The sequence below is a fragment of the Mauremys reevesii genome, linkage group 2 (genome assembly GCF_016161935.1).
Source record: "Mauremys reevesii isolate NIE-2019 linkage group 2, ASM1616193v1, whole genome shotgun sequence".
Taxonomy (NCBI): Eukaryota; Metazoa; Chordata; order Testudines; family Geoemydidae; genus Mauremys; species Mauremys reevesii.
The window spans coordinates 66,654,165-66,672,506 of record NC_052624.1 but is presented as its reverse complement, the minus strand read 5'-3'; the positions used below and the strand labels follow the sequence as shown (position 1 = coordinate 66,672,506).

General features: G+C 42.0%; 1 protein-coding gene across 11 annotated transcripts in view; it reads left to right on the top strand.

The window, feature by feature from the left end:
- Positions 1–18,342, top strand: part of TBC1D5 (TBC1 domain family member 5) — a 487,219-nt gene that overhangs the window by 463,208 nt on the left and 5,669 nt on the right. For 10 of the 11 annotated variants that reach the window (XM_039523970.1, XM_039523969.1, XM_039523966.1 and 7 more), the window contains 2 exons: positions 8,628–8,707; positions 9,398–9,574. In XM_039523970.1, the coding sequence (XP_039379904.1) occupies positions 8,628–8,707; positions 9,398–9,574 (257 nt within the window). Of the gene's footprint in view, positions 1–8,627; positions 8,708–9,397; positions 9,575–10,489; positions 10,693–18,342 lie in introns of those variants that run through there. The other variant, XM_039523973.1, reaches the window with a different exon arrangement.

Here is an 18,342-nt window from a genome sequence, read left to right as displayed (position 1 = left end):
AAGAGTGAATTTTCATGGGTGTTGTTTACAAGTTTGGATAAGTGTGAGAGCAAGATATGAATGTTTATTATTCATTGTAATTCTTCAACTGTTACAGCTAACCTGTTTCAAACCAACATTTTTATCGATTTGCCACGTTTGGGCAGCAAATTACATTATTTTCCTTGGGAATAGTTATTGAATGTTTGGTGAGATTCCTACAGTATTTAAATGAAGCATTTGCTTGACAAGAAGTTTCTGAGATTTATTCCTAGCCAGTTATGCAAAACACTTTTAGGAGGTATCACTCGTAAATACGCCATTGTTGAAAACAAAGCAGCCTTTGTTTGATATGGTAGCTGAATTCTGAAAGTGTGTGTGGCTCCATTGTTCTTTATGTTGAGCTATATGTGACTCATGTCCTGCTCTGCCCCTAGGGTTTTGATAGCTTTTGAACTACAACCACCATTTAACAATGTTGTAAGAAAAATATGTATAGCACAGAAATAGATTTACTTGGCTTTGCAAATAATTTATAAGCCATATAATTCAGTGGTTCTTCAGTGTATATCCGTGTTTATTCTGCAGATAGGAAGATGCTCTCAGATTTTCTTAGATTTGGGCTTGATACTAATGCACGCTTTCATAAAGGTTTTATTATGTTATGAAAAAATCATAATTCAGGAATTACAGTTCCATGATAGGATAAATATTGTAAAGCAAAATTTGGCCATTCAGCTGTATGAATAGAAAAAAATATCAAATAATATATAAGATCTCAAACTTGGGAGAGCAATAAAATTAGATATGTGTGTGGGTGGGTGGGTGCTTTAATATAGAACGGTGGTGCCCAAATGTTTCTTGCCACACCCCTCTTACCAGTAATGGAATCTGTCCTTTTGCTCCATTCCTGCACAGCCAAAGCTTCCTCAGCAGAGGAGCTTGAGCTGAAGGCAGAGCTGGGGGCAGAACTGGGGATGGGTGTTTTCCTTATTATTCGCGTGTTACCACATCAAGGTTTGAATTGTTGAATTAAGAAACAGTAGCTATGAAAAACCAGAATACCAATGGATTATTTCCACATCATGTGGAGCGCCTTGCATCTTCTATTTTGTGCTTTATTTTCATAGCATTTTAAAGGTCAGTGTCCCACATCTGAGGTATGTTCTGAATTACTTATTTTCTCCTCCTTACCCCACCCAGTTAGTCTTTGTGCGTACTTGTTTTATAACACACGTTTCCATGCATGTGTGTGTGAGGGGGAGGAATAGTGTTAGAGAGACATAAAAACCCTGCAAAATGTGAAAGCCAACTAAAGCCTGATGATTCAGGTTCCCCATTGATCAGTTGTTTTCCCCGGATATTAACGTGTATTTTGGGTGCTGGATAGTTTACAAAACTTTCTGTAGTAAAAAGACAAGCGTTATTTGGGAAATAATCAGAGTCCGGAGTTAAAGTAGTATCGCCATATATGACACATTTTAAAACTCTGCCAGAAACTTTTAATACCAATTATTTAGTTCAGTAGTATTCAACCTGTGGTCCATGGACTCCTGGGGGTCCACAGACTATGCCTAGGGGATCCGCAAAAGTTTGTTGTTACCATAGAACAGTGGTTTTCGACTTGCGGTCTGCAGGCTCCTGGGGGTGTTTAGACTATATCTAAGATTTCCAAAGAGGTCTGCATCTCCATTCAGAATTTTTTCAGGATCTGCAAATGAAAAAACATTGAAAACCATTGATTTAATATAGTGAAAGACTGCAGCAGTGCAGGAGGAAAATATTTAATATAGGCCAAAATAATGAATAACAGGAAACATATTTGCAAAGGGATCTAGCTTCATATTAATTCCATCCTCCATAGTTCAGCTTCTTTGTAATGTACCTTGGAATCATAGGATTAACATTCGTCACTATCCAGTTTTCATTCTTATATTTTAGTCCATTGTTCTAGTACATAGCTACAGTTGACTTCTTAAAAACTGCACTGTACGGATGCTAAATAATGTTCATGTAATCTAGTAACTTGAGGCCATCTCACTCCATTTCCCCCGGCTGCTTTTTACACCTTACGCCCTGAAATCTTTTCCTCTCTGGGCTTTCATGGCTCTTCTGTTCCTTCTAACTCTCTGATCATTCCATCAGCATCTCATTTGATGTATGGATCTCCACCCCTTTCCCCATTTTATGGGGGTCTATTGCTGTAACACGCTTCTGGAAATACCCAGAGCTATGAGACAGCGTTACCTCTCTGCCTCAACAAGAGCGATTTTTGCTGGTGAGTAGACTCCGTGTCCGCTCCATGACACAGCAGCAGCAAATCACCTTCCTCGCCAGCAAACACCTGGCCCAGACCTTGCCTGGCAGGTAACAATCAGCAAAGTCCAGCTCCCAGGCTCCTCAGAGATGTTTCTCTGCAATGCCCAGCTCCTCCCACTGTGCAATCACAGAAGATACAAAGTTCACTGTTCTGTCAGACATAGCTTATTAATTTAATGGGGGTAAATAGATCCATCTTTTCAAACACAGCACTGAATTGGTTTATAGTAAAAGTAAAACAGGTTTATTAACAAAAGAGCATGGATAAAGTGATACCAACTAAAAGAGAGAAAGGTAGAAATGGTTACAAGCAAATAAAAGTGGAAACACGAATCTAAACAGCTAAAACTTAATCTAGCAAGATGAAGTTTTTGTTCAAGATGGTTTTTCCTCTCATCCACCGTCTTCTTTCCAGCTTTTTACTGGCTGGCCTGGCCAGGACCTATCTCAGAGGTGAGATCACTTGATTTCTTTGTCTCCTTAAGGTGAGGGATCGAGATGGAGTCTCTCTCTGTTCCTTGTATTCCCAAAGGATTTTCTTTTCTTACAAGTCTGGAAGGCCTCCTGGGGATTCTGTCTCCTGTCTCTCTCTGGGTTTCAGGAGCCATGTTAGTTCTGTCTCTCGCATTCCAGCTCAAGATAACCCCACTGGTTTAGCTAATATGTAATTGAGGTAAACCCACATTTCTTTGTCTAGAACAGACCTATTTATCAATTTTACGTAGGCTGGAATATCTTTGTCTTAAACATGCTCTAGTAACGTCATTCTTAACTTCACATGTAAAGTTAGAACATACATTTTTACGAAGCTCTTAATAACCAGCATGTTGCTAGCTTTCATGTGATGTATTTCACAAGACATATTTTGTACAAATATTATTAGTGTGCAGGGAGTGAATACAAGGGTGCTTATGGCCACACTTGTCCCTTTTTCTTCTCTCTTTACATCTATCTCTGGGTGATCTGATCTGGTCTCAGTTACCATCAACAATGTGAACTACCATCTTTACACTGATGCTTTTAGATCTGCCTTTCTAACCTGTCTTCTTCTGACCCAGTTCTAGATCACATCTCCACTCTTTCTCATCTCATTCTGCATATATTAAATTTAACATGGCCAAACTGTACTCCTTTTCTCTCCTATGAAACCTTCTGCAGTCCCATATTCAGTCACTTTTGACAACACTACCATCTTTATCTCTGTTGGTCATGTCTGTAACAAAAACTTTGAGTTTTCATTCTTTCTTGCCCTGAACATGCAGGGTTTGTTGTTGTTTTTTAAATGATGATGATGAGAGGGCATGGTGTTGCTAATAAAAATGTTATATCACTAAGAGTTTAGGATGATAGCATTATTCACAGGTAGCAAAGCATTGTTCCCAGATGAATGCCAGGTAAAGGGGTAGATTTGCATAAAGCTTAGTACAGTGGGGTGGAGAAGGACACAGAGAAGCTTTTCCCTCCCCTCGTTGCATTCCAGTGCAGCAGGTATCAAGCATAAATTTGTTGTTCTGTGTTGTGCCTCTGAAGCATGGCACAGAAATCAAAGCCCAAGGAGAGTGGAGGGTTAAGGTGAATGGAGAGGTTCCTGGCATAGTTTAATCAGCTCTGGGGGCCTGCCTGAGTTATGGTAGCCTCTCTGGGCTGCCCTGTGCACTACAGCATGGCCCAAAATCTCCATGGCACTGTGTACTGTGGTATTTTCTCTGAAATATCCGTCCTGGACTAGGTAAATCCCCTGTGCCAGGGCTTGCAAGGGGGATCCTTGAAGAACAGACTTTCAGCTGTCTTCCTTCTCCAGCCAGATATAAGACTATTAAGCTCCATTTACTCTGCTCCGGCTCTTTTACCCAGAATAAAGGGGAGAGAGCAGAGGTGAGGATTTCACGCTTGGTACCCAAGGACCAGGGAACTGTAGCATCAGTGCTGGCATTAGGACCTAGCAGAACTAGAATTGCACAGTGCACACTTAAATGAATTGAAGGGGTCCATAGATACTATTGCTGTGTATATTCATAAGTGCTTCCTGAAATATTTCCAGAATCAAGTTAGGAAGGTTGCACATCTGAATGGGGATGAAAGTGGAAGTAGCCAGCTGACTAGATTCTCTAAGGGTAGGTCTACACTACGAAATTAGATCCATTTTATAGAAGTCGATCTTTAGAAAGTGATTTTATATAGTCAATCGGGTATGTCCCCACTAAGCGCAGTAGGTTGGTGAGTGGTGCACTGTGGGTAGCTATCCCACAGTCCCCGCTGCCCATTGGAATTCTGGGTCGAGCTCCCAATGCCTGATGGGGCAAAAACATTGTCGCGGGTGGTTTTGGGTACATGTTGTCAGTCTCCTCTCCCTCTCTCCTTGAAAGCAACGGCAATCAATTGTTTTGTGCCTTTTTTCCTGGGTTACCCGTGCAGATGCCATAGCACGGCAAGCATGGAGCCTGCTCGGCTCACCACTGCTGTTGTGAGCATTGTAAACACCTCACGCATTATCCTACAGTATGTGCAGAACCTGGGTAGGAGACGCCAGCACAAGGACGATTGTGAGGAAGACATTGACACAGATGTTCCTGGAAGCATGGGCTGTGGCAATTGGGACATCATGGCAGCAGTGGGGCTGGTTGATAGTGGAATGCCGATTCTGGGCCCGGCAAATAAGCTCAGACTGGTGGGACTGCATAGTGTTGCAGGTATGGGATGATTCCCAGTGGCTGCAAAACTTTTACATACGTAAGGCCACTTCCATGGAACTGTGTGAGTCACTTTCCCTCACCCTGAAGTTCAGGAATACCAAGATGAGACCTGCCCTGACAGTTGAGAAGCGAGTGGCAATAGCCCTGTGGAAGCTTGCAACGCCTGACTGCTACCGGTCAGTCGGGATTCAGTTTGGAGAGGGCAAATCCACTGTGCGGGCTGCTGAGATCCAGGTAGCCAAGGCAATAAGTAACCTTCTACTAGCAAGGGTTGTGACTCTGGGAAATGTGCAGGTCATAGTGGATGGCTTTGCTGCAGTGGGGTTCCCTAATTGTGGTGGGGCGATAAATGGAACACATATCACTATCTTGGCACCAGACCACCTTGCCAACCAATATGTAAACTGCAAGGGGTACTTCTCGATGGTGCTGCAAGCACTGGTGGATCACAAGGGACGTTTCACCAACATCAACATGGGATGGCCGGGAAAGGTGCATGACACTCGCGTCTTTAGGAACTCCGGGCTGTTTGAACAGTTGCAAGAAGGGACTTACTTCCCAGACCAGAAAATTACCATTGGGGATGTTGAAATGCCAATAGTTATCCTTGGGGACCCAGCCTACCCCTTGCTCCCATGGCTCATGCTCATATACAGGCAGCCTGGACAGTAGTAAGGAGCAGTTCAACTATAGGCTGAGCAGGTGCAGAATAGTGGAGGAATGTGCCTTTGGACGTTTAAAAAGCTGCTGGTGGCTGACTAGGTTTAGACAGTGCAAACAATATTTCCATTGTTATAGCTGCTTGCTGTGTGCTCCATAATATCTGTGAGAGTAAGGGGGAGTGTATGGCGGGTGGGGGAGTTGAGGCAAATCCTGTGCAGCCAGTTTTGAACAGCCAGACACCAGGGAGATTAGAGAAACACAGCAAGGCGACTGCACATCAAAGAGGGGCTTTGAAAACCAGTTTCATGACTGGTCAGATAGTGCAGACAGTTGTGTGTGTGTGTGTGATGCAAAAAAACCCTTTGTTGTGTTTACTTCCTCCTGTCCTGTAAGCCTCCTCCCCTCCCCCTTCGACTACAGCTGGCAAAGGAAATAAAATTCTTTCTCCATGCATCATTTATCTTTTTTTTTTTTTAAAGTTAATGACTGAGGGTGGGGGGTTGGGTGGGGGAGGAAAGAAGGACAAGGCCGCATTGCTTATTGTAGCCACACCACAAATCAAAGCTGTTTGAATGACAGCCTTCTGTTGCTTGGGCCATCCTCTGGAGTGGAGTGGCTGGGTGCCTGGAGCCTCTCCCCTACCCGCACCCCCGCCTTCTTGGGTGTCTGGGTGAGGAGGACATGGAACTTGGCGAGGAGGGCAGGCAGTTATACAATGGATGCAGCAGCAGTCTATGCTCTTGTTGCCTTTCCTGCAGCTCCACCAGACGCCTGATCATGTCCGTTTGCTCCCCCATTAGCCTCAGCATTTCCTCCTCCATGTTCTGATCACACTCACTGAATGCTTTCCAGGCCTTGGCCACTAAATGCCTCCATGCATTCAGCTGTGCCCTATCAGTGCAGGAGGACTGCATGAGCTCTGAAAACATGTCATTGTGGGTGTATTTTTTTCACCTTCTAATCTGCGATAACCTCAGGGACAGAGATGATACGGGGAGCATAGAAACATTTGCACCTGCAGGGGCGATAAAAAGGGATAGTAAAATTTAAGAAGATACATTTCTGAGAACAAAAGGGAGACTCTTTCACAGTGAATCAAGCAATTCACAGCAGACAGCACATGTGCTTTAGGTACAAGGTTGCATTTTGCCTTTTATATTGAGCGCCTGCTGGTATGGTGACACATCACACACGGCTGGGCAACAGAATTCAGTTTCCAGGCAGCGGGGTATGCGGGGTTGGCTTCTTCCGCCTTCATAATATGTGGGAATGGTTTCAAACTGCAGCGCTCTCCTTTCCCACAGCAAGCAATGTGGTTGGGTCTGCCATTTAAAAGGAGGGGGCTGCGGTTTTGGGTTGGATGTGCAGCACACCCTTCCTCCCACCCCGTGGCTATTCCCTTTTAGCCAAGCGCAAACAGCCCAGCATGAATGGGGTCCTTTTACTGTTCCCTTACAAAAATTCCCCTATTTCAACCAGGTGACCATGGATGATATCACTCTCCTGAGGCTGACACAGAAAGATAAAGACAAATGTTGCATGAATGCGACCAAAACCCAGGACCATTCGCTGCCATGCTTTGCGCTGCAATAATTCCAGACTAGTTGCTACTGGCTTGGCATAGTAAAGTGTCCTACCATGGAGGACGAAATAAGGCAGTCCTCCCCAGAAACCTTCTGCAAAGGCTTTTGGAGTACCTCCAGGAGAGCTTCATGGAAATGTCCTTGGAGGATTCCTGCCCAACCCCCAGACACGTTAACAGACTTTTCCAGTAGCTGGAAGGTTGCATCCCAATTCTTCAGGGCAAATCAAACATTAAACACAATTGCTTTTAAGCCCTGTAGTGTAGTTACAAATGTGCACTCATCAGAGTGCCTTCCCTGCCTTCAGGGTCCTGGAACCCGCCTTGGGAGAGTATTGGCTCCAGGGTGATGAGACGGTCCTGGCTGCCGGGGAGAACAGATTCTCCGCCTAGAATGGCATGCAGAAGCGGCATGTTTGGGTCTCTGACCCAGAGCGACCGTTTGCCTCCTTTGTCTTGTGGTAAGCTTGTCTGAGCTCCTTAACTTACACGCGGCACTGCTGTGTGTCCCTGGTAAAGCCTCTCTCCACCATTCCCTGTGCGATTTTGACATATATATTTAAGTATTTCTTCTTTTTGATCGGAGTTCTGCCTGCACAGATTCTTCTACCCATACAGCAATCAGATACAGTGTCTCCCGTTCACTCCATGCTGGAGCTCATTTGCAATTCTGGCACTGCATGGTCACCTGTGCTGCTGAGCTTGCCATGCTGAGCAAACAGGAAATGAAATTCAAAAGTTCCCAGGGCTTTTCCTGTGTATCTGGCTAGTGCATCTGAGTTGAAAGTGTTGTCCAGAGCGGTCACATTGGAGCACTCTGGGATAGCTCCCAGAGGCCAATACTGTTGAATTGCACAATGCTGCATCTGCACTACCCCAAATTCAACCCAAGAAGGTCGATTAAGCTCTACTCCCCTCACCAGGGAGGAGTACAGCAGTCGATTTTAAGAGCCCTTTAGGTTGACGGAACGGGGTTGGTTGTGTAGCCGCATTGCTTATAAAATCAACCTAATTTTGACCTAACCTTGTAAGTGTAGACTAGGGCTAACTTAATATGGAGATCATGAAGGTTATAGCCATCAGCTTTCTTCTAGGGATCAGGAATAGTATGTCTGTTGTGTGTCCTGATTGATTCAGTTGGCAGTCAATCTGGTAATAGCACAGCATCATTGTGGGAGTTCTGACTGGTGCATAGATTTGGCTAGCCAAGTTTCTAATCTGCTTCTACAATAAGTAAAGGTGCCAAGCTCTATAGGTCTATATGTGTGTGACTGTTTGCATGACAGCATGAGACATGGTGCTAATTTCTGAGCATGCTCATGCTGACTGTAAGTTGGTGGCAGATAAGTACTAAGTGATCATTTAGGAAAATATTGTTCTTTGTGTTGCAGGAAATATTCAAGAGGTCATATTACAGGAACAGTTGGAGAAAGAAGATGAAATTCTGGTATCCCTGGCAGGCTTGAAGCAGGTATAGATATTGAGTGAATTCAACTTTACAAATATTAATATATTAAGTTTTACAAATCCTCTTTTTCTGGAGGTGAAATTGAACCATAGGTCAAGTTTCCTACCCAGTCCCAATTTCAGGAAGTCTATGGTGGCCTGTGAGTAGAACCCTGATAGCCTTATTCTCAGTTCTGGGCTTTAACCATCACTCCTCCAATGCATAACATACACTGTATTCAGTATCCATGCCTCTGTCTTCTGTACCAAAAAAGCTGATATTTGTGTGTCATTTGATTTGAGGAAAAAATACTACATTCCTTTAATGAGAATATTACTAAACAATGTGCATCTGTCTCTAAGAACTATTTCATTAGGGTTAGCTCTAGAATATCTTTCAACTGGAATACCATAATATATGTCAGCTATATGAGTGCTGGGGAGAGCACATCGGTGGTTTGTTCTTTTTAAATATCTTGGGTACTTTGTGCTTTCCAGTTTCTGGTAGAACCTTGTTTCACTAGTGCTTGATCCTTTAACCAGTGCAAGTATTACCATTAATATTGTTTTCTTTTTCAAAAAATATAGTAAATCATTTAAAAAAACATAGTGCATGAAAGGCAGACTGTCTGCTTTGCGTACATTAGCCCAAGCTTCAGATATTTTAGATTTTTCCTAATGTTCTGAATTATTTTTCCTCCTGTTTGGCAAATAGATCAAGGATATTCTAAAGGGTTCCCTGCGTTTCAACCAGAGCCAGCTGGAGGCTGAAGAGAATGAGCAAATCACAATAGAAGATGATCATTACTGTTCCAGCAGTCAGAACAAGGAGATGGGCGATGTCCTAAAAGGATCTGTTATGGCAAAGCAACACTTCCTCTCAGCGCTTCAGGTAAATACATCCATTTCAGCCAAGTTGCTGATACCCTGATGGAAAAAACGTGGCATTCAATAAACATCTTTAGAACATTTTTCAAAAGTTCCTAAAATTTCACAAATGTCTTGTGACAATTAAAATATTTTTTTTGTGATTCAGACATTTACCTAAGAATGTAATGTAAAAAAAATTTGTTCTAATTAAATAGCTTTGTTTATAAGTTGATACAATAGCAAATAAGACCTAGAGCTCCCTTAGCTGAATGAGTTTTCCCAGGGTTTAAATTATCCATTATCAGAAAGGAGGCAATATTGTTCGCTGCTAGATAAGGCTCTGAGCCCAATCCTACTCCCACTGAAGTCAGTTTCAAAACTCCCACTGACTACATTGGTGCAGGATTGGGCCCTTTGTGAATAGGTAAATCAAGTACAGTTGTTTTTTGTTTTTTTCTAAATAGTTATCTTGGCTGCTTCTCAGTAAATTAGTTTCATATTTTAAAAGATTGAAAATATATCTTTAAAGAGAGTTATAAAGGTATTATTGGTGCTGGGGATTTAAAAACTGAAAGCAAATGTTTTCCTGTGGGTAGACCATTCTCATTGCCTCTGTCCTCTAGAATTTCATTATGCAACAGCTGATTACTGCATTGCCCCAATGTATCCATCCTCAAGTGCCCAAAAAGATGCTGCTAAATCACTTTAACCTCCCATTCCCTTTCAGTTGTTTGACGTTTCTATATTGGCTTTCTCCTTGAATCAATATGATGTTTTCATCCCACATGAAAAACATACGGTTACAAGGCAATAGATTTATTTCCATCCATGGTAGCACAAGGTTGCATAGCACACGGTTTTTGTCATTTAGTTGAGCTATGATCTTATATGAACAATTAACTATGTATGCAGATTAATGTATAATTCCCAATAACAGCACATCAGCGGAGTTCTGAAGTTAAATCTGCCATATGCCAGCGCCAGTATCAATACCAACAACACTGGGAAACCAATAACAGCATTATCATTGCCATGGTCCAGTCTAGGCTGTGCTCAGTTTTCTACTACAGCTTGTTGAATCAACTCAGCAGTGCTGAAGGAGTGAATGAAAGGAAATAGAAAGAAGAATTACTTACCTAAACCTAGTGAAACAGGATGTTGTGGTTTATAATAAAAATTTTCTTGCTTTTAACAGCTGTTAAAAATCGTATTTTAATATTAAAAATAAAATATATCTTATTTTACTTAATTATGTTAGATGCAAAGATAAAAGGCTTTTACGTTTGTTTACAAATTCATTTATAATGGATGTTGTCATGGATCTTAGTGAGCGCCCCTTCGCGGCCACCTGCTAGGACTGCTGTGAGGGGAATCCAAGCCTCTTTGCTTTAGCTCCTCAGGGGTGTGTTAAGCTCATGGAATCTGAACAGAGTCCAGCCACTGCCCCAGTCTCGGAGTCCCTAGACACACGCTCAGGGTGAGATCTTGTAACTGCACCCCTTTTCTGAGTGTTTGAACCCTCTGTCCAGCTGCCTAGCCCCCCCTTCAAGACTCTCTAGTATTTAAACACACCCCTGTCCCAGAACACCATTCCCCAAAAGGTGTGAAGCTTCTGGTTCACAATTTAAATCCCTCAGGTGCACCACAGTAGTTGTGAAGCAGCCCACACACACACACTTTGCTCAATCTATCAACCTGTACTTAAGGATGCTCTAAACAGATAAAGCAGAGGAGAGTACAGATCATATAAAACATCCTAAATGCAGCATCCCTCACTGGCTTATCCTTCTTTTGGGATCCTTGGGGGACCAACTATATTCCAGCAGGCAAGCAGGGCCCTCCATCTCCTTGCCTAGTCTGCCACTGCAGCAGCCTCCCTTGCCTTAGCAAAATGACTCCCTCCCCTAGTTCCTCCCTGTGAGTCCTTTAATAGACTCCGACTGGGGTCACATACTTCTTTTGTTCAGCCTTTTGGTAACTTTCCACTGCTCCCCTCCCTTCAGACAAGAGGAGAAAGTGTCTTCTCCAAGGTAGAGCAAACCTATTGTCCCAAGGTGTTTTACTTTGAATAAACTGTCGCTGAGTGCTGATTAATCACCATTGTTTCTGGCCTGGCAGAGGCATGGCACAACCCTGCTAACTCATTGGGGATCCCCATACATATAGGTATTCCAGGATACAATTTCATAAAATCATCCAAAGTTCAGAAGTGGTACAAAAAGAACTCCCAGTTCATCACAGATGTCATTACTGCATTTAACCATGGTTATTAAAACCAGGCTTTTCTGCCATATTGAAGGCAATGGTTAAACTCCATTGGTAGCCCGCTGGAGTACATATGGGCTAACACGGGTTTAACCAATGCCTTCAATATGGTAAAAAAGTCAGGTTTTAACAAAAGTTGTTAAAGCAGTAATGACATCTGTGATTTGTGTAAGCTCGAAAGCTTGTCTCTCACCAACAGAAGTTGGTCCGATAAAAGATATTACCTCTCCAACCTTGTCTCTCTAATATCCTGGGACCGACACAGACACAATGGGATTGCATATGGGAGTGCATATCTAATGACAGCCCATACTTTGGTACTATAGCTTCACACTCTTTCCGTAAGAAATATTTGTGCCTTAGTATTGAAATGGCAGATGCCTTATTATTAATAATCCTTAACATTGATTCACAGTATAAAATGAAAGATACAGTATAACACAACACGCTGTGTTAGATTGTGCAAACATTACTCAGGCTGGAAAGGATTTATTCTCACATTGGTATCATTGGGGCTACTCATGAGTAACTGCTGGCAAATGCGAGTAAGGGTTGTGCAATCTAACCCTGAGAAAACATTTAATAAGGTTTTGAGCTTTAAATGGTTAATATCTGCAGATTATGGTACATTTACAGTTTAAGGTACAGTGCATTTATTCTTATTAGCCTTCTCTCATCTTATCTTCTGGGAGCTCCAATTATAGTAATGAGCATCAGTTTATTATAGTAACAAAAATAAGAAATTAGTTTTAGAACTGCTTATTGTTGGGAAGAAATATTAATACCCCAGCATTCTTTGCTGTTTCTGACTACATTGTGTTTTGCTTTAGTAGGTAAAATCAAGTAAAAAGAGAAGATGTTTTGACATTATGTAATGAAAATTAAAAGATAAAAGCTGCTAAGTTTAGTAGCCTGAGAAACGAGAGCATTAATTAATTCTTTTCCAAACAGGACCACAGTCCAGCTTTTTAGTCTTAATGAGGGTAATGTGCTACAGTGATGTTTCCAGGTCAAGCTAGAAGCATTTTCTGAATACGGCAGAAAGTTTAAAAAGTTCTAAACATTAATTATTTAGAACACATTGTGTTGCTTTAGTTTCATTCCTATTTAATGTATTTCCAGCAAAATAAATTTTACTACATTTGTGGGTTTTTTCCTAGTGCAGTACTGTGAGTAATTCTGTTTAGTATGGCCTTTTATGGCTGCTGAGTCTGTTATGTAGAAATTATATTTATATTCCAGAACCTCTAGAAAATGTTTTGGGCCCAAATCTCTTCTCATCTACACTAGTCTCACACCAGTGTTACTCAGTTGACTTCATTGGCATTACTGCAGATTTATATTAGTGCAAATGAGATTGAAATCTGGCCCATTGTCTTTCATTGTTTTTAGATACTGGTCATTTGTCACTTCATTAATCAAAAAAGAAACTTACATCCCACCCCGTACCTCAGTTTCCCCATCTGTAAAATGGGAGTAGTGATACTGACCTCCTTTGTAAAGAAAACACTTGGCAATACAAAGATGAAAAACACTATATAAAAGCTAAATATTATTATTTATACCACTCTACTATATATGTTTGGTCATAGTGGCACATTGCTCCAGCACTTGACATTTTATAAAGAATTACACATATAAGGAGGACTTTTTTTTCCTAATGCTCCATTTTTAACTCTGTGCTACAGTGGAATAAGAAAAAGCCTCAAATAAGATGTACAGCATTAATTTCAGTAGCAATACAGTTGATAAATAGAAATCTTGCATTGCTAAATATTGTATAATTAACTCATTATCTTTTTACCTAGACCAAGAAGGAGACAAAATGAGCTGCTGCTGTTTTTCTAGGCTTACTTAAAATGTATTCTTATTGTTAGCTTTAGCTAGTTCACAGTATGCAGGCAATTGAAATAAGCCTGATACTAGTAGCTGATATTCATCAGGAAAAAATGTTTGGAGAAGCCATATGGCACCAGGCAAAAGGTTGTTAACTTTCAAACGCTACTGGAAGTATAATTCTGTCATTTTTCATTTATTCAGTAGTGGCGGCAGTTGGAAGAAAACATGGTTCACATCAGTACGAGTTTCCTGAAAGAGAAACAGACAGCGCAGGGAGTGGGGAGACATATTTTTACCTCTGGAAATACCAGCATCAAAATAATAGTGTGTTCTAAACACAGACCTGTATTTATACCAAGCCTTTATATCATATTGAAGGGAATGGGTACACACTTCTACCAAACCCAGGTTTAGGGGCCCAAAATTTGAGTAGCCTAAAAATTGAAGAACATAACCATAAAGAAAAGAAGCTAAGATATGATGCTTCTTTTTGTCCAACCAGGCACCAGCACATTTCAGAATTTAGGAAGCTGCAGTAGCAGGCCCCCAGTAGAACTAGCTAAGGCAGTGCCTGTTCATTGCCTTAAGGAAGTCAGCTTGTTTGCCTTACAGATATCTTCAAGATCGCTAGCACTGGTAACCTATTTGTGTGTTGCTAGGTAATGCCTTTGGTTCCCTAGGGTAGCAGCCATCTTGGACAAGAGAGCTGGGAAGACTGAAACAGTGGCTAAGATGATGCCATCAGACTGGAATTATAAAATACACTCAGTGCTCAAAACTAAATTTGTATCTGTGTGTCAGGGGCTTCCAAAAAGAACGGGGAAAAGTGGATTACGTCAACTAGGGGTGTTTAAAGTAGCTTTCATTACTGTTGTAAAAAGAAAAAGAAGGCCATGAAATTTGGAATGGAACCTACAGCCCCAGAAGACCTTAATCTGGCTCTTGTAATGCTATGTGATGAGTGTCCATGGAATCAAGCAGGATACTGTTGATTAATTTCTGGAGCTGAGCCGTTCTTTTACACTGTCTGTGTTCTCAGAGCCCTAGACATGATAGCTGATTAACTGACAGACAATGAAGCTGGTAATTCAGATACAAAAACAGATGAAACAAAAACAGTAATTAAAGAAAAATTATATGTTTCATCATACAAAAGGTGTTTAAATAGTGTAGTGTCTCTGTCTGTAAATTAGATCTGTTTGTTTGTAACTTCTTGGAGGAGTGAAAACATGTTTTTAAATTCACAAAAGGAGTAGGAAATTTACTACCAGTCAGTTTTAACCACATTATGAACTTGCTAAATAGTTTTTGGAACTCTTAAATATAATTTGTTCAATTTGGGTTATATTATTTTTATAATGGTCATCTGAAGGAAAATTAATTATTTATTAAGTTATTTTAAAAGGGATGTGTGCATGTAAAGATTAGCAACAGTATTCAGCTAAAGTCAATTTTTTAGACCCATTAATTATATAATTGTTATTGCTTGTGATTGGTCATATTTTTGTTGCTACACTGAACGTAAGATGTTTGAATTTGTATTGGACAGACCGTATTAAAATGGGTAATTTATTTATAGAAGAAAATATAAATAAAAATGAGAGTATTTAATATTAAAGTTATATAAGCAATAATATTTTTTTTAAATAGTCTATATTGATAGTGGAAATGTCTCTGGAACCCCTTTAATACAAACTTTTCTTTGTTCTTGAGGTACTGAGTCACAATTCTTTGTTCTGGCCTTTTTCACTCTCAGCCGATACATTCCTTGTTAATTTTTAATAATTTGTAGTAACTACTTGCATAATAGCTAGTAGCATAAGTTTCCTACATCCTGTACTTCAGTCCTCCCAATCCATTGATGGACTGAGGACTTTCAAGAGAGTACTCTTGTGTAATGAACAAGAGAGACAATGGGAAATGGCTATCAGCAGTTACTACTGTAAAATAAATTTGGCAAGAGCCCATGGGGTACCTAAAGGCAAGTTATGGATCACCAGTACCTTAATGATGCACATAATTTTAAGATACTGTATTACTAATCTGTCTCTATCTCATTCACGCTGTTCCATATCCTTTATTTTATTATTTTTCCCCTCTACCAAAGCCCCCCATCTCTTACCCTAAAGTTACATTATGCTGGGAAATATAACTTTGCCTCAAAAATCATTGTTGATGGAGTTGCTCCTGCTTAACACACCATTGTCTATTTGAGCCTTACATAACTGACACACATGTTCCTCCAGCTGCTCCTTACGCTTCTTTTCCCTTTTCTCACTCTTGTGTTACTGTGAATCTAACAAGTTAGAATCAAATTCATCTCACCTCAGGCTAACATGGAGTCACTGCTTATCCCATGTCAGACTGTTTGCCAGACTGTATTCTTACTCAGTGGCAGCTGTATGAAATTGACTAGGCACCCAGTCATGATCCCTGGTAGGTGAACAAACTGCTTCCTGTACAGGAACATGATATTAATGTTTCTTATGGAAGAAAAGGGAAATAATCTGCCATCCATTCAAGGTAACAGATTACAAATTTGCTATTGAAAGAATTTCTGCTCTGCTGGATATGCCATTAAGTCTCATGAATCAAATCGTGGACCTCTTGAGGCACTGCAGTTGTTCCAGGTGGTGTAAAAGTTTGGTGAACAAGCCACCACATGGGCTAGGTGGACATTCAGATCACTCTCCAAAATGTCATTTCACACCAACTTCTACAAGCCAAAGGTTCTCTAATACTAGGTCATCAACCAACAGAAAAAAATGTCACTATAATTCTGATTTCCAAAAATCTTCAGTACTATAATGTACCTATAAGATCACCTAGTTACGTAGAACTATAGGGAACTGCAGTAATGTGAGAGAGACGTACTTTAGTACCAGTACAAGCTCCAGTACCTGGTGATGTATTTTTAGTCTCTCTCAACTTTATATTTCATGCAAAGTAAACAAGTACTTTTAGCCATTGCTGTTTTGTTAGTTAAAAAACATATTTTTTCCCTCATCTGCCCTTCTGCAATGCTTGCAATGAGCCAAATTCCTCTTGCTGTTTCTCCCCAGGGTTGAGGTTTGAGATATGAGTGTTGGGGTCATTCTTCATAGAGGGGCTTTTGAGCCTGGAATTAATTCCATCCATGTATCTAACCAGGGTCCTATTTAGTATCTTTAGGACACAGTGCAAGATACATTTGTATACTCTGAGTTTAATTGTTTATGCACCTAAAGTACCAAGGGTATTTGTCAGGTCAGTGGGTAGAGATCATACAAGTCAGAGTAGACTTGAGTTCTTCTTCGAGTGCTTGCTCATATCGATTCCAATTAGGTGTGCGCGCCACATGCACAATCGTCAGAATATTTTTACTCTAGCAACACTTGGTGGGTTGGCTGAGGCGCCCCCTGGAGTGGCGCCCTTATGGCACCGGATATATGCCCCGACCGACCCAGCGCCCCCTCAGTTCCTTCTTACTGCCCGTGGAACTGTGGAGCAGCTTAGCTGATCTCCGCTTTCCCTAGAATTCACTTTAGTACCTGTTAATAGTTTCTGATTAGTTAATAGTTGGTTATAGTTGTTAATAGTTGTGAATTACTTAATATAGTTAGTTAGTTTAATTAGTGTGGGAAACGGGGTCTTCTCCCTTCTCCCCTATCCCAGTACCCAGGCCCATGCCTGGGTCTCCAGGCTTCAAACCCTGCTCAGCTTGCCAGAGGCCGATGCCAACGGGAGACCCTCATGACTCTTGCCTAAGGTGTCTGGGGGAATCCCACCAAGCAGACAAGTGCTGCATTTGCAAAGCCTTCAAGCTGAGGACCAGGAAGGAGCGGGACTTTAGACTGAAGCAGCTCCTTACGGAGGCAGCACTTAGCCCAGTCCTTTTCTCCGCGCACTGAGACTTGTCACCGTCGTCCTCGGTGTGGAGTGCCCCTGCGGTACCGACTGTTCTGGCACTGTGTTCAGACTCTACCAAAGACTTGCAGCACCAGCTTTCCCCGGCACCTCCACCCCCACGGCGCAGGTCTCTATCTCCAAGGCAGAAAAAGAAGCAGCCCAAGCAGGTGCCAGCCACTTCTTGTTTGTCGGTGTGGCAGCCGCCGACCCTTCCTGCACCACAGTTGGAGCTGTGTCCATTGCCGGAGCGCATAGCACAAATATTGGCTCCTGCACTGTCGACTCTGGCACCGCAAGGGCTGTTGAGTCCAGTGCACGTAAGCTCCCCGGTGCAAACCACAGTCGAGCTGAGACTACCCTCCACACCGGATACCTTTTCAACGGCACAGGACTTGATCATGCTCATAGAGCTGACTTCTCTGCAGCCAGCAGCACCTCTGGCACAGACAGTGCTGTGGAAGGGAAAGCTGTCCCTCATGCGACCACCATTGCCGAGTGAAGAAGAACGACACCAGTCCCGGTCCCGATCTTCTTTCCGGCACCCATCACGGCGTTGCTCGCAGTCCCGGCACCGTTCTCGCTCTTGGCGCCAGTCGTACTCGCAACGCCACTCCAGCTTGCAGAGATCCAAATCGCGTTATGGACTCCCGGTACCGGTCAGAGTGGAACTCGACCCATAGCCGATCCCAACACCGCTCTCACCGCAGGTCGCCATCGAGATCCAGATCAGGCTCCCAATACCGATATGACCGCAGGCACAGATCCCCGGCATCGACGTCTCGGTACCGTTCTGCCTCA